At 35.9% G+C, this 15269-nt stretch overlaps 1 protein-coding gene and 1 non-coding gene across 2 annotated transcripts; both read right to left on the reverse strand.

Moving 5' to 3' along the window:
* Window positions 1-1039: 1039 nt before the first annotated feature.
* LOC141700173 (uncharacterized) lies at window positions 1040-1354 on the reverse strand. The gene has a single exon (XM_074503991.1). The coding sequence runs from the start codon at window positions 1352-1354 to the stop codon at window positions 1040-1042; it is 315 nt and encodes a 104-aa protein (XP_074360092.1).
* Window positions 1355-11495: 10141 nt separating this feature from the next.
* Window positions 11496-11602, reverse strand: LOC141700174 (small nucleolar RNA R71). Its single transcript, XR_012566233.1, has one exon. It is a non-coding gene; the product is annotated as a small nucleolar RNA R71 (small nucleolar RNA).
* Between the last annotated feature and the right edge of the window lie 3667 nt (window positions 11603-15269).

Genomic DNA, 15269 nt, shown 5'->3' on the forward strand with positions numbered 1-15269 from the left:
AAGTCCACGGATTATCATGTACTCAACGGATAAAGAATTCAAACATCAGTTGACAGTGACAACTCGTCACATGCGTTGGGATGTATGCAAATGGAATGAGGAAGCCTATTAACTGGGTAATAGAGAACAAAGTAATAAAGCATTAGACCCGTTAGTTTTTATAATGATTGTATCTTTTGACTTTGTAATCTTGGTATTATATAAACCAAAAAGTAGCAAATAAAAAAAGATCTGAGATACAAAAAGTGAGAAACATTTGTAAGCAGTATTATTAGCATTTCTCTGTATTCTCAGTAGTTCAAATTTGTAAGCAGCTGTGAGCATTCTTGCATACAAAGTTCTCTCGATGTAATATATATCTCTGGTGGAATTGTATAAATCCGCCAGAAAGTTTTTAAAGACTCTTGTTTCTAATTACTTATGTTTTGATCCACTTAAGTTTTTATTCCGCATAGTGCTAATCAAAACACTTATATTTGTATTCGAGTTTGAACATTTTTATTTTAAGAAAAAGGTTCAAGAATTCCATTCAACCCCCGTTCTGTAATTCTTGCTATATTGTTAAGGGACTAACAAAGTTTTAAAACTTCCTTTTAACAACCTCTTGCATGTTAGGGTTCAAGCGGCGTTGTCACTGTATGCAAGGCTTATGATCCTCATCTAGATGAATTCTATGCATGCAAAAGTATAGGCTAATCTCTTTAAGATCGTCAATATTATACCCAATTGCTTTTCTATGCATACGCAACATAGTTAGAAGCTTAGAAATTTGACCAACATCAAGATTAGAACTAACAATCACAGGACAAGACCCCTTATCATCAAGAAACACATACTTGAGATTAGATGGAAAAGGCTTTAACACTAATTTCATCACTTGAGGTTTATCACAAGAAGTAATAGTGTTTGTTACATCACAAATTTGGCTTCGATCAGCCTTACCATCCATCTCAAGAATCAACGAGTCAACTTCAGAATGTCCTTCCCCTTCTGAAGTTTTAAGCATAAGAACTGCTTCCAACGCATCATTCAATAAAATTTATGGTAGCTCATCATGAACAATTTCATCAATGACATCAATCCTGCAACAAGTATTCTTAAGCAAAGGGGAATTAAGAGCAGATGTTAGAGTGAAAGTAATCTTCTCATCACCAATGCTCGAAGTTAGAGTCCCATTTTTAACATCAATAACAGCACCTGCAGTACAGAGGAATGGCCTCCCTAAAATAATGGGAATTTGGCTATCCTCTTCCATGTCCAACACTACAAAGTCCACAAGAATATAAAATTTTTCAACCGTGACAAGTACATCCTCTAAAATACGCAACGGATATTTTATAGAACGGTTGGCCATTTGCAATATCATTTATGTGCATCATAACTCTCCCATGTTTAATTTTTGAAAAATCGAGAGAGGCATGACAGAGACGCTAGCGCCTAAGTCGCATAAAACTTTATCAATAAATAATGCACCTAAATGACAAGGAATCGGAAGACTTCCAGGATCTTGTGGAGATTTATTTTGTAAAATAGCACTACACTCTTCAGTTTAATGGATTAATAACAGAAAATATAAAACTCCTTATACTTTATTTTTTATATTAATGGAATGATTTTTTCTATAAACTGAGTCTGGTGATTTTCTAAGAAATTTTATTTTTATGGATTTAACAATAAAATAAATAAATAAATAAACGTGGATAGTAAAATTGAATAGGTTTACAATTTCATATTGATTATGGTATAGAAGAAATAAAATGTGATTTTCGTGTAAATTGTGTGTTATAAATTGTGATTTTTGTGTAAAATTGTGGATTCCATGAATTATTACAAAATTTTGATTTGATTGAGTATAAAATATGCGAGTTAATGATGTAAATTTTTTATTAATAAATGAAATGAAATTAACGAAGCCGAAAAATTTGGGTAATATGTGGATTTTCTCCCAGGATTAGAAATTTTTTGAAAATCATGTTTTAGACAAAACTAAATGAACATATTGTATTCGTCGTTGAATACAACAGGAGTTTCGCTATAATATCGTAACATCTTCCGGGATGTTTTTTCGTATAGCTGGTTCCCTATGAAGAGGACTGTAGAAAATAAAACTCGAAACCCTAGCCTCCTCTCAAAAACCTAGCCTCCTCTAAAAAATCAGTCTTTTTTTAACGGGGCTTCTGTCGGTTTATCTGGTGGAAAGCCCCAAATCTGCTAATTTGTTTTATTTCTTTTATTTCTTTCAATAATCTTTCTTTTCGGGGAAGAATTTTTATCTATTTAGTTTGTTTTTAGATCTAATTGTCAGAGTTTGGATTTTCTTTCATCTTGAATTCAAGCGGAACATATTGGATTTGAGGGTGAAATGATTATCTCTTTTAAAGTTTCATTTTTTCAGATCTGAATTTTTTATTTAGATTTTCAGTTTATTTTCTCTCCTCAAGGAGAGTGTGTTTGTTTCTCTACTTTATTGTGAGTGTCGGATCTGATTTCGTGATGGAGGTTTCTACTGGGTTACATTTATGGTCGATATAACTCAAACGTTTTGGGATTGTGATGAAACAGGTGCATGCAAATATATCTTCTTCAACATATTGTTTGATGGTCTCTGCACGAAAAGTTGCATGAAGATCGGAGATTTGATCTATTTTATGTATGTTCGACTCGATCATTTGTATAGATGCCGTATGATTTTTTGTTATTGAATTAAATCTATTGTAAAAAAAAGCTAGTTCCTCCGTCTTTGCCTAAACTCGCTGTGCTTCAACATCCAGACAATCCACATACGGTCAACGATTTTCTCGTACAGAATATTTCTTCGGTCGGAGTTTGTTAACAGCTTAACTATGTTATTATGCAATCTATATCCGTCAGAGATTGTAAACTGAAGTACTTGGATGTACAATAATTTAATTTTAATATAAAAAGATATCTTTACAAAAACTTACAAAAATTATGACATCATTTCCGCATCATTTCCACCTCACTAATGTTTTGTATTTTAAATATATACCCGGTCATTTTAATAATATTATTGGACTAGCCCAATATTCAACGAAGAGGTCCGTGAAGAAATCTAATTTTATTATAGAATCTCATAATAAATTGTAATTTTTTTATTTTAAAAAATATAAAATTGAATGCTAATGCCTAATGTAGAATTATGATAATAGTTGTATTTGAATATTATATAAAGTTTAACACTTCATATTTGAAAAAAAAAAATTAAAATTTGATTTTACTGTATAATAATTTTAAATAAATGTGATTTTACTATAAAATCACTTTGAAATTTTTTATTAATTTAAATAATTTTAAATAAAAAATTATGCAATTTCATTTTTTAATTTGATAATTAAAATTTATAACTGTGTACAATAAAAATAAATAATTATGTGTATTATATATATTTATATAATGGTTCTCTAAGAAAGTTCTCTCCTGATCTGATTGGACTATATTCATAATCATTTATTTAAATACTATTACATGAAAATGCTCTTATTGAGACTTGAGAGGACTTCAGTTTTATAAAGAACAGCGAGCTTGAACATTTTAAGATTGTTTTGAGAAATGACCTCTTTTGACAGTTTACCCTTGAAATGTCCAAAAAAGCACACTCTTAGAACAAAATCTCTTTTGAGCAGAAGAAAGACACTACTTAATCAAGGGTTTATGATTCTTTACAAATTTTCAAGCTAGATGAGAAGGTGGAATCGACGCATGAGAAACGTGTGCACTTCCTCCATGTTGTGGGTTGGAAGGCTTGGAGACTTAAAATTGAGAAGCTGTAACCCGTGCGAAGATATAATATTATTATTTATATAATAATTTTTGTAAAAATAAAAAAAATATAAAAGATAATTGAAATTAATGATACATATATTTTTTATATTCTATTTTTTATGGATTCAAATTTGGATATTTAAAATATTAAGATTCAAAATATTGTTCATATTGAATATAATGATTCTTATATATTTATTTTAAAATTTTAATAATATCATAACTACTATATTATTAAAATCGAAAGATATTAAAAATGTGACACGACTACTCATAATTTATTATTTATACCAAAAATTCTTTATTTTATAACTAAAATTTTAGTGTGCAAAAATTTTCCTTTTACTTCGAAAAAATCCATTTTTTAGTTATCAGAGTTTCTTAAACATAAGAAACATATTTCAACATAAGAAATCATATTTCATGTTGGCCGATGTAAGACCGTAAGATGTTTTTTTTCAGTTTCAGGTATTTTTAATTTAATTTTTGAATATGATATTTGTGTTCATTTAATGTGTATTAACTATTAAGAATTAATTGATTCTGAAATTATTTGGTCTTCGACTCGGAGAGAATTATAATTTGAATTAATTTTAGAAGAGTCAAAGATATATATTTTTTTTATGTTTAATATTAATAATATTTTTGAAAATCGTGTTAGCTATTTTTTAGAAAGGTATTCACCAAACAATCAATCATAACCTATTACGCTTTAAATAGCATATAACATGTGCGCTGCATGGTTTAATTTTAATATCTATAATCATATTATTGTTATTATTATATTTAATTTTTATTATAAATGGTAAATTATGCAATAAAATAAATAAGTTTTTGAAATTTATGATAATAATTTTAATACTTATTTTTTCAAATTTATTTATTAATTTTGGAACTTTAGCAGGACTAATGGATGTATAGCTTGTCTATATGGCATTTTTTAAATTAATTATATATATTTTTAGTGCGCATGATGAACGAAAAGTATTTTTCCGAGAGGGAGAGATGAAAAATGATAAGCATTAGCCTGTTTTTTGGAAAGTGTTAACCAATCAACTAAACAAAATCATGATTTGCTTATAATAGTATAATATAGATAGATTGATATTATTTTTTAAATATATTTTTTTTATTTTTTTCTTGATTTATTAATTATATTATTATATTATAATTTTAATTAATAAAATTAATTTTGAAAGTGTTTGGTTTCCTACAAAAGAGATAAGAAAGAAGTTGACTGCAATTAGATATTAGGTTGGATAAGAATTCATAGAGTTTGTAGTTATATTAGGTAATTGATTTATTTTTTTTAATAAAATTATATTCGTTTAAACTTTATTTTGGGAGGTGTTGGACCAATTTTCGCCTTAAATATTGACATACATTAGATAGATAGATTTTAAGTGAAATTATTGTTCTTATTATTTTAATAAGCTTTGATGGTGAGATTAAATACGATGTGTAGCAGCATGAGCTGTGGAAAACTGAAAATGTAAAGTAATAGTATTTGTGCAGGACACTGAAATGTTACATCGAATGTTCTTTCCTTTCGGCATGGTTGTTTTGTTAAGTGTTATCGTGTTAACTCAGTTTCTGTGATTTTGTTCTATTTCGTACGCTTTTTTTTCAATGGCAATGCATCGGAATCCCACGGGGGAAATGAAGGAAAGTGTTGCATCAATCAAAATTGAGGATGAAGAGGAAGGAGGCTTGATGTATGAGGAGCAGGATGAAATACAATCAGAAATATATGTCAGGTGGTGTTTGGTAGGACGGTTCCTGACGGAATCGCCAATAGATTTTCAATCTATGTAGCATAAAATGGCTGCATTGTGGAGGCCGGAACGAGGAATGTATGTCAAAGAGCTGCAACCAAATAGATATATATTTCAATTTTATCACGAGGTTGATATAAGGCGAGTGATAGATGGTAGTCCATGGACATTTGGGAGGTTTCACCTGGTTTTTGAAAGACTGAAGGCGAGAGATAATCCAAGAACTGTAAGCCTAAACAATATCTTACTACGGGTTCAACTTCATGGCATGGATCCTGGATTCATGTCCCAGAGAGTCAGGTAACTATATAGGGGAGTTCGTAGAATCTGATCCAAATAATTTTGTGGGAGTATGGCGTGATTATTTGAGGGTACAAGTAATGATATCCATTGAGAAGCCACTAAAACGAAGAATGAAGCTAAAAAGAAGTGAGGAACAGTGGTGCTGGGCAAATTTCCGATACAAGGGCGTCCCTACTTTTTATTTTATTTGTGGAGTAATAGGACATAATGAAAGATATTGTGAAAAGCTGTTTGACACGCCTATAGAAAATATAGAGAAACCATATGTATATGGTGCATGAATGAAAGCGGAGCCTCGTCGTAGAAATTACACAGGAGGAGCCAAGTGGCTAAGGCAAGGAAACTCATTTCCGGTGGTAGCAACGGCGATGGAGGAAAATCAGGCGAAGGGAAGTGTTGTCTCCAAGACTCTCGCTGTGATGGGAAAACAGCCCAAAAAATCAGGAAGTAGTTGGTATAACGAAAATTATGGAAGGAAAGATATGATTATCGCGACAAATGGGGGGAAAATCAGTAACAGGTTGGAAAAAATATCGGATTTAAATTCAGAAAATTTGAATAAAGGGCGGGAAAAGGAAGTGGACCTGGTGAAATCAACTGGGCTAGTTATTTTGGACATAAAGAGGCGATGAACAGAACAACCCAACATATAAAATAAAGAAAATAAACAGGCCCAGGAAGACGAGTAAATGGTGGACTCTCAAAAAAATAACAGCTCGGACCCAAAAAACTTGGATGTGGCAGGTTCTGCTTTGCAGGCCCGCCTAGCATTATGAGTAAATTGTCATGGAACTGCCAGGGGTGTTAGGTCACACACACTGTAGAGGGGGTGAATACAGTATATAATACAATCAAATCGAACTTTAATATCTTAAGTAACAGAAAACAAACTTTATTGAAACAATAAACTCTGTTACAGTATGGAACTGTTACCTCTCAGTGATGAACAAATATCACGAGAGCTGCTAGGGTTACAATGAATAATCTTCTTGAATATGATAACACTTATAGTGTAAACCCTATGTCTGTGTTTATATACTACACAGTTACAAGATAATCGCTAATTGATATGGAATATAATTCTGCTTCCTAAAATATATCAATCAGATATCTTTTCTTCCAAGTATTCCATTCTTTACGGAACTCCTTCTTCATGCATATCTCTTCTTATGTTTATCTCGATCTTCTTTCCTTTAATCAGCTACTGTCCTTATCTGAACGTCCTTCAGCACTTAAGTTCTGATATCTAACTTCTGATGATTATCTCCTGATAATATAAGTACTGATATCCTTAAGTCCTGACTTTCAGTATAAGTACTGATTGATGGTTAAGTACTGATTTGTCCTGTTAAGTAAGATCTGAAATCTAAACATAAATCATATTAGCCATGACATTATCAAATATATCTAACAATCTCCCCCAACTTGTAAATTAGCATAATATACAAGTTTAACAGATATTTGATGATGTCAAAACCATTAAGTATAAATGCATGAGAATTAGACTAGATAACTACAACTTACAGTCCTTAAAGCTTTACCAATATTTAACTTCTGATAACAACTTCAGTCTGTTCAAATATCAGAATTTAAGCAGTTGTAGATCTTTGACTTGGCTTCATTATCTGATCTCTCTGATGTCAGGAGTTGTTCTGAGATAGTTCTTCAACAAACATCTCTCAGCATATCTATGTTCATCAATCATTCTCCTTTTGGCATCTTTAAGCTCTGCAGTATCTTCACCAATTTGAAAGATTGCAGCTCTGAGATCATTGATCTTTGCTTTTCTTATATCCTGATCCAGTCTGATCAAATAAGCTTTATCAGACTCAAGATTGAATTCCACAGCCCTGTACCCTAGAAAGGTAGTTATAATTTAAGCAGAATTGGGCTTCATTTCAACTATATCACCCTTGTGATCTCTGTACTTTGGAACGTATGTGCTGTCAAATTTAACAGAATAAAGCCTTTTCTGTCTCTGAATCTGATCCTTCAAATAGTTTGCAGCAGTCCCTGTCAATCTGTCATCCACTTGAAGTAAGAATAGTACATGCTCCAATTCTTCAAAATACTTTAACGGAATGGCATTTTGCCTTATATGATAAACCCTACCATCTGTCATGAAATACAACAAGATGTATTCTTTCAAGTAGGTATGGTAAACCATTTGTACAGATTCCAGTTGATTCAATCTCTCAGGAGTTGCTCCAATACCTGGTTCACTCAAGGAAGTTGGATCATTGGTAGTGTTCTGTATTCTCCTTTCATCAGCACTTCCCAATCCAGTTTTATCTCTTTCTTCCTTTCCAGTAACTACTCTAGCTTCAAAACCACTTGCAGTAGTCTTCAAAGGTTGAGTCTGTTTTGCTTTAGTGAATCCTGGTAGGACTGTCTTTGGTCTATCTTCTGATATCAAGTTAACTTGAGCTATGTCAGAGGTTACTTGCTTCTTCTGAATATCAGAACTTATAATTTCTTGACTCTGAACAAATTGAGCCATGTCAGAGGTTGTTTTAAGAACTTTTCTTGAAGTCAGAGCAAGATCATCCTTTTCATCAGTAATTTCTTCATCCTCAGGAGGTACATAAACCTTGATAGGTTCACCAACCTTTTCTTTACCCTTGGATCTTGGATCTATCTGTGGTTGTGATCTAGCCAATGTTGCTTCAGAATGTGTCCTTTCTTTGATCACAATGCCTTTGAGTTTTGGAAGTGGCTTTTTACCAGAAACTTCAGATTTAGATGTGACTTTCTCTGATTTAAGCCTGGCTTCTTCTTCCATTAAACTCTCCAAGTCCATTCCTGGATTTTCCTGAAGAAATAACTGTCTTGACATTTCCTCATCAAGATCTAAAAGTTCATCAGAACTTATCCTTCTACCAGTAGCAGAACTTATTCTTTTTCCAGTATCAGAACTTGTCCTGTGACTAGCTTGTCTTGATGTGAATCGTCTACCTTGACTATGACCTCTACCCATTCCAGAGCTTCCTCGATCATCTTTTCCATCATCCTTACCTTTCAGTGTCTTGTCAGTCTTGCATTTGGACTTAATTACTTTCTCCCCCTTTTTGGAATCAGCAGGTAATAGAAGAGAGACAAGCAATTCCACTTAAGATTGGATGTCATTAAGTTGTGATTGCTGAGAAGCTTGATTTTTCAGAATATCATCAATCTGAGCTTGTTGATTATCTTGAGTCTTCTCAATATAAGCAATCCTGTCAAAGGTAGGTTGGAAGAACTTTTTCTTATCAATCTTGTGAACTTGTTCTTGCTTCATTAGTTCTTCCCTTAAGAGATGTAACTCTACATGAGTATTTGAATGAAGACCTTGTAAATGTTTAGTACTCAATGCACTGACTCTAAGTTGTGTTTTGAAATCATCAGTATTTAACATCTCATCAGCTTTTGTCAATTGCTCGGCCAGATTCTGTGCAGTTGGAACACAGGTGACTGAGTTCCATTCCTTAGTCCACTCCTATCCTGCAGGAGTTTCACTTGAAGGCATGATAAGTGGCATTTTATACCACTTAGAACGTCTTAAAATGGCTGAAATTGGTGTCTTGAAATCAAGTATTTTGTGTATTTGATGCGTTTTTCTAGTGTTTATGCATTTCAGGGTATTAGTTGCATTTCGGAGGAGGAATCATCAAGAATAAGCCTTGGCATGTGTTCACCATTGCGAGAGGAAGAGAACGGGCAGATTACGGCGAAGAAACGGAGCAAACCTGGAATTTTTCCAGTAGGGTCCTGCGCGCCCGCGCAGCAATGCTGAGCGGCCGCGCAGCAGCCTTGCGCGCCCGCGCAGAAATGCTGAGCGGCCGCGCAGGGTCGGGGAAAAAGCTGAATTATTTTAGACTTCTACGTCTGTTTGGCTTCCAACTTCTATGTAATCTGAGTTTTATGGGACTATTATATAAGTAGATTTGAGACGTTTTCATAGAGAATAAGAAGGAGATTATGTTTTAGATTGTGTTTGGCGCAAGAAGCGAAGGAGATAAGGAAGAAGACCGATTTAGCACACTGCAGCGAAGCGGAAGCATATATTCTTGTGATTCTTGTTTCGTTGTAACGTTGGATGCTAGTTTTCTTGCTTTGACTTATTTACTCTTGTGACGTACTCTGTTTTAATATAATTAGTTTAGTTATTATTTTCTTGTGTTGATTATCATGATTTCATATGAACCCATGATGGCGATAAGTTCTATTATGGGCTAATCGTGATCATGGGGTTGCAACGGATTTATTATGAAATTCTTTAGTTAATTGTTTAATACTTTAATGTGTGATGATTGCATGATATCTAGTATTGGTTGTGCGTATTCGTCTTATGTGCGTCGCGAACATATAAGATAGGGTGTTAATCTCTTGTGAAGCGACGGTGGATCTTGAGATTTAGAACTTGCCATGCTAGCATAGGTTCATGTACGTTGTGCATGATTAGTGGGTAACTCTAACAGTTTTATTTGCCCTATGTAATCAAAAGGAATAACTTGTGCTTAAATCGTTGTGTTGTCAATTTCTGTAGACATATAGGAACTCAACATAATTGATGACTATTCAACTTCTATCTTAATTGTGGATGCTTGGTAGAATGGTATTAGTACAATAAAAGTTGGCTTTTATCAGTTTCGTGTTATTCGATTAATGTCATCACTGTCACATGCTAAAGGTAATAACAATGGCTATAGAAGGAAGTAATAATGAAGTTGTGATCTCATGAGTGTTTTATTATTGATAAATTGAAGTGTTAGTTAAGTGGTTAATTAAGTAGTTAATTATAGTTAATTTTTAATCAACAATTTTAAGTGTTATTATCTTAACATTGAGAAGTAGGCATACATTGGTGAGTGAGTTTAATTAGACAAAAAACTTAGTCTGAGTCTCTGAGGGAACGAACTAGAAAGTATTCTATATTATTTGCGAACGCGTATACTTGCGTGAATATTAGTGCGTGATTTCGCCCTAACAAGTTTTTGGCGCCGCTGCCGGGGACTCGGCGTATTTGTTTAGTTTATGTACTTACCATCATTGGTCATTAGGACTCAGTGATTAGGACGTAGTAGTTAATTACTCTTTTCGGTTGTGTTTCAGGTACTTTAGCAAGCGTTTATGCAAACTCGTTCTCGTGCTCGCAAGAGGACCTTAGATACAGCTGAGGAGAAAGACGAAGTTCTTGATACTCCGGAGAAGTTAGATTTTGAGGATTCGGATTCAGGAACTGAGCAGAAAGAACCAGTAAACATGGGAGATCGTATTGTTCAAGCTGATCCAGCTCTTATGGATTTTTCTCGGCCTAAAATTGATGACATTCAGTCAAGCATCCTTCATCCGGCTATTCAAGCTAACACCTTTGAAATCAAGCCGGGCACTATTCAGATGGTGCAGAATTCTGTTTCTTTTGGAGGAGCGGCAACTGAAGACCCCAACATGCACATAAGGAATTTTGTCGAGATCTGCAGCACTTTTAACTATAATGGTGTGACTGATGAGGCTATCAAGTTGAGGCTTTTCCCATTCTCACTGAGGGATAAGGCTAAAGACTGGTTACATTCTGAACCAGCTGGGTCCATCACTACGTGGCAAGATCTTGCGCAAAAGTTTCTGGTGAAGTTTTATCCAATGGCAAAGACTGCTGCTATGAGGAGTGCTCTTACTCAGTTTGCGCAGCAACCTACAGAATCTATGTGCGAGGCTTGGGAACGCTACAAGGAAATGTTGAGAAAATGTCCACATCATGGAATGCCGGATTGGATGGTAATCACTGGTTTTTATAATGGTTTGGGGGCCCAATCTCGGCCCATGCTCGATGCAGCAGCTGGAGGAGCCTTATGGGCTAAAAGTTATACTGAGGCGTATAATCTTATAGAGACAATGGCTGCAAATGAGCATCAAAACCCAACTCAGAGGATGACTTCAGGCAAGGTCGCAGGTATTCTGGAAGTTGATGCAGCCACCGCTATTGCAGCCCAGCTCCAAGCGTTATCAATGAAGGTTGATTCTTTGGCTACGTATGGAGTTAATCAAATAGCTATGATTTGTGAGCTTTGTGCAGGTTCTCATGCTACGGATCAGTGTTCTCTTGTCAACGAATCTGTTCAGTATGTGAATAATTATCAGCGACAACCGCAGCCTGTGCCAGCGACCTATCATCCTAACAACAGAAATCATCCAAATTTCAGCTGGGGGAATAATCAGAATGCTATTCAGCCAACATATCAGCAAGGAGTAAGTAAACAGTTTAACCCACCTGGATTCCAGCAACCATAACAGTATGCTACAAGGCAATCATATCCTCAACAGGGAAGTGCAGCTGCACCTACTAGTGCTGATTTTGAGGAACTTAAGCTGTTGTGCAAGAGTCAGGCGGTTTCTATCAAGACCTTGGAAAATCAAATCGGTCAATTAGCCAATGCAGTGCTCAATCGTCAACCTGGCACTCTTCTCAGTAACACGGAAGTACCAGGCAGAAAGGAAGCTAAAGAGCAAGTCAAGGCTATTACCTTAAGGTCTAGAAAAGTAGCTGATGCTGAAAAGGCAAAAGAAGTCGAAGCTGAAGTTAGAGATGAAGAATCTAAGCAAAAGGAGAAAGTGGCGGAACCAAGGAAGACTACTGTTGAACACACTCTGCCTGAGGCTAATACAGGGGAGAAACAGCTCTATCCTCCACCACCTTTTCCTAAGAGATTGCAGCAACAAAAGCTGGATATACAGTTCGGGAAGTTTCTGGAGGTGTTCAAGAAACTTCACATCAATATACCTTTCGCTGAGGCGCTGGAACAAATGCCTAGTTATGCGAAGTTTATGAAGACTATTCTTTCAAGGAAGGTGAAACTGGATGACCTTGAAACCGTTGCTCTCACGGAAGAATGTAGCGCTGTTCTGCAGCAAAAGTTACCACCAAAACTGAAAGATCCAGGAAGCTTCACCATTCCTTGCACCATTGGCAATCTAACTTTTGACAAGTGCCTTTGTGATTTGGGAGAAAGCATTAATCTGATGCCGTTGTCGATCTTCAAAAAGCTGGATCTGCCTGATCCAAAACCCACATACATGTCGCTACAATTGGTGGACCGTTCCATTACTTACCCAAGAGGCATAGTTGAGGATATGCTCGTCAAGGTGGATAAGCTCTTCTTTCCTACAGATTTTGTTATTCTGTATTTTGAGGAAGATAAGAAGATTCCCATAATCTTGGGGAGGCCTTTCTTGGCTACTGGCCGTACTTTGATAGATGTGCAAAAAGGGGAACTTACTATGCGGGTCCAAGATCAGGATGTGACCTTCAACGTATTCAAGGCAATGAAATTCCCTACAGAAGATGAGGAGTGCTTAAAAGTGGATGTGATTGATTCTGCGGTTACTTCGGAACTCGATCACATGCTAATGTCTGATGCATTGGAAAAGGCCTTAGTGGGGGATTTTGACAGCGATGATGAAGATAGCAACGAGCAATTACAATATCTGAACGCTTCTCCATGGAAGCGAAAGCTCGACATACCATTTGAATCTCTTGGTACTTCTGACCTTAAGAATGCTGAAGGGAAGCTCAAACCATCAATAGAGGAAGCACCTACCTTGGAGCTAAAACCATTACCTGAACACTTGAGGTATGCTTTTTTAGGTGATTCATCTACGTTACCTGCTATTATTTCAGCTGACCTTTCAGGTAGTGAGGAAGACAAGCTCTTAAGGATTTTGAGAGAATTCAAATCGGCTATAGGATGGACCATAGCAGACATCAAGGGGATAAGTCCTTCATATTATATGCATAAAATTCTGTTAGAGGAAGGTAGTAAGCCAACTGTGGAACAGCAGCGAAGACTGAACCCGATCATGAAGGAGGTGGTGAAGAAAGAAATTCTGAAATGGCTAGATGCAGGCATCATTTATCCTATTTCTGACAGCTCGTGGGTGAGCCCCGTGCAATGTGTACCTAAGAAAGGAGGTATCACTGTGGTCGCAAATGAAAAGAATGAGCTCATCCCTACTCGAACAGTTACAGGATGGAGAGTATGCATGGATTATAGAAAATTGAACAAAGCCACAAGGAAGGATCACTTCCCTCTCCCATTCATTGATCAAATGCTTTACAGATTGGCGGGACATGAGTATTTTTGTCTTCTGGATGGTTATTCCGGGTATAATCAGATTTGTATTGCACCAGAGGATCAGGAAAAGACTACCTTCACTTGTCCATTTGGCACATTTGCTTTTCGTAGAGTTTCGTTTGGGTTATGTGGCGCCCCGGCCACCTTTCAGAGATGTATGATGGCTATATTCTCTGACATGATTGGAAATAACGTCGAAGTGTTCATGGATGACTTCTCCGTCTTTGGACACTCATATGATGAATGTTTGAATAATCTGCGCGCCGTACTCAAAAGATGCGTGGAAACTAATTTGGTGCTTAATTGGGAGAAATGTCATTTTATGGTGCGTGAAGGCATTATCCTTGGGCATAAGGTCTCTAGCAAAGGTCTGGAGGTGGACAAGGCCAAGGTGGGAGTCATTGAAAATCTTCCCCCACCTAATTCGGTGAAAGGAATCCGTAGTTTTCTCGGTCATGCGGGTTTTTATCGGCGATTCATCAAGGACTTTTTAAAGATATCTAAGCCGTTGTGCAATTTACTTGAGAAAGATGTGCCTTTCAAATTTGATGATGAATGTTTGGCAGCATTCGAGACTCTCAAGGGGAGTTTGATCACGGCACCAGTTATTACAGCACCAGATTGGACAGAACCGTTTGAGATGATGTGTGATGCGAGTGACTATGCGGTAGGTGCAGTTCTGGGACAGCGCAAGAAAAATCTCTTCCATGTGGTCTACTATGCGAGTAAGACTTTAAATGGGGCCCAATTGAACTACACCACTACTGAGAAGGAGCTTTTGGCTATAGTCTTTGGCTTTGAGAAATTTCGATCTTATCTGCTTGGTACGAAAGTAACAGTATTCACTGATCATGCAGCTATTCGCTATCTGGTTTCTAAGAAGGATTCGAAGCCGAGACTTATTCGTTGGGTGCTTTTACTTCAGGAATTTGAGTTAGAGATCAAACATAGAAAAGGTACTGAGAATCAAGTAGCTGACCATCTCTCTAGGTTGGAGAATCCCGATTCTACTTCACAAGATAGGACGTTAATCAATGAATCTTTTCCGGATGAACAGTTGTTTGCAATTCAGGAGGAAAAACCATGGTTTGCAGATATTGTAAACTATCTTGTCAGCAATATAATGCCGCTTAATTTGACATCCGCTCAGAAGAAGAAGTTTCTGCATGAGGTGAAGTGGTATATGTGGGATGAACCATATTTGTTTAGACAGGGAGCTGATCAGATCATCAGGAGATGTATCCCGTTCTGTGAGACGGAGGGGATATTACAAGACTGCCATTCCACGGTTTATGGTGGA

Source organism: Apium graveolens, unplaced genomic scaffold (assembly GCF_009905375.1).
Source record: "Apium graveolens cultivar Ventura unplaced genomic scaffold, ASM990537v1 ctg1872, whole genome shotgun sequence".
Classification (NCBI taxonomy): domain Eukaryota; kingdom Viridiplantae; phylum Streptophyta; class Magnoliopsida; order Apiales; family Apiaceae; genus Apium; species Apium graveolens.

What these genes read in the sequence shown, in the direction of transcription:
- LOC141700173 (XM_074503991.1), bottom strand. Translation starts at nt 1,354, where the DNA reads ATGGCCAACCGTTCTATAAAATATCCGTTGCGTATTTTAGAGGATGTA.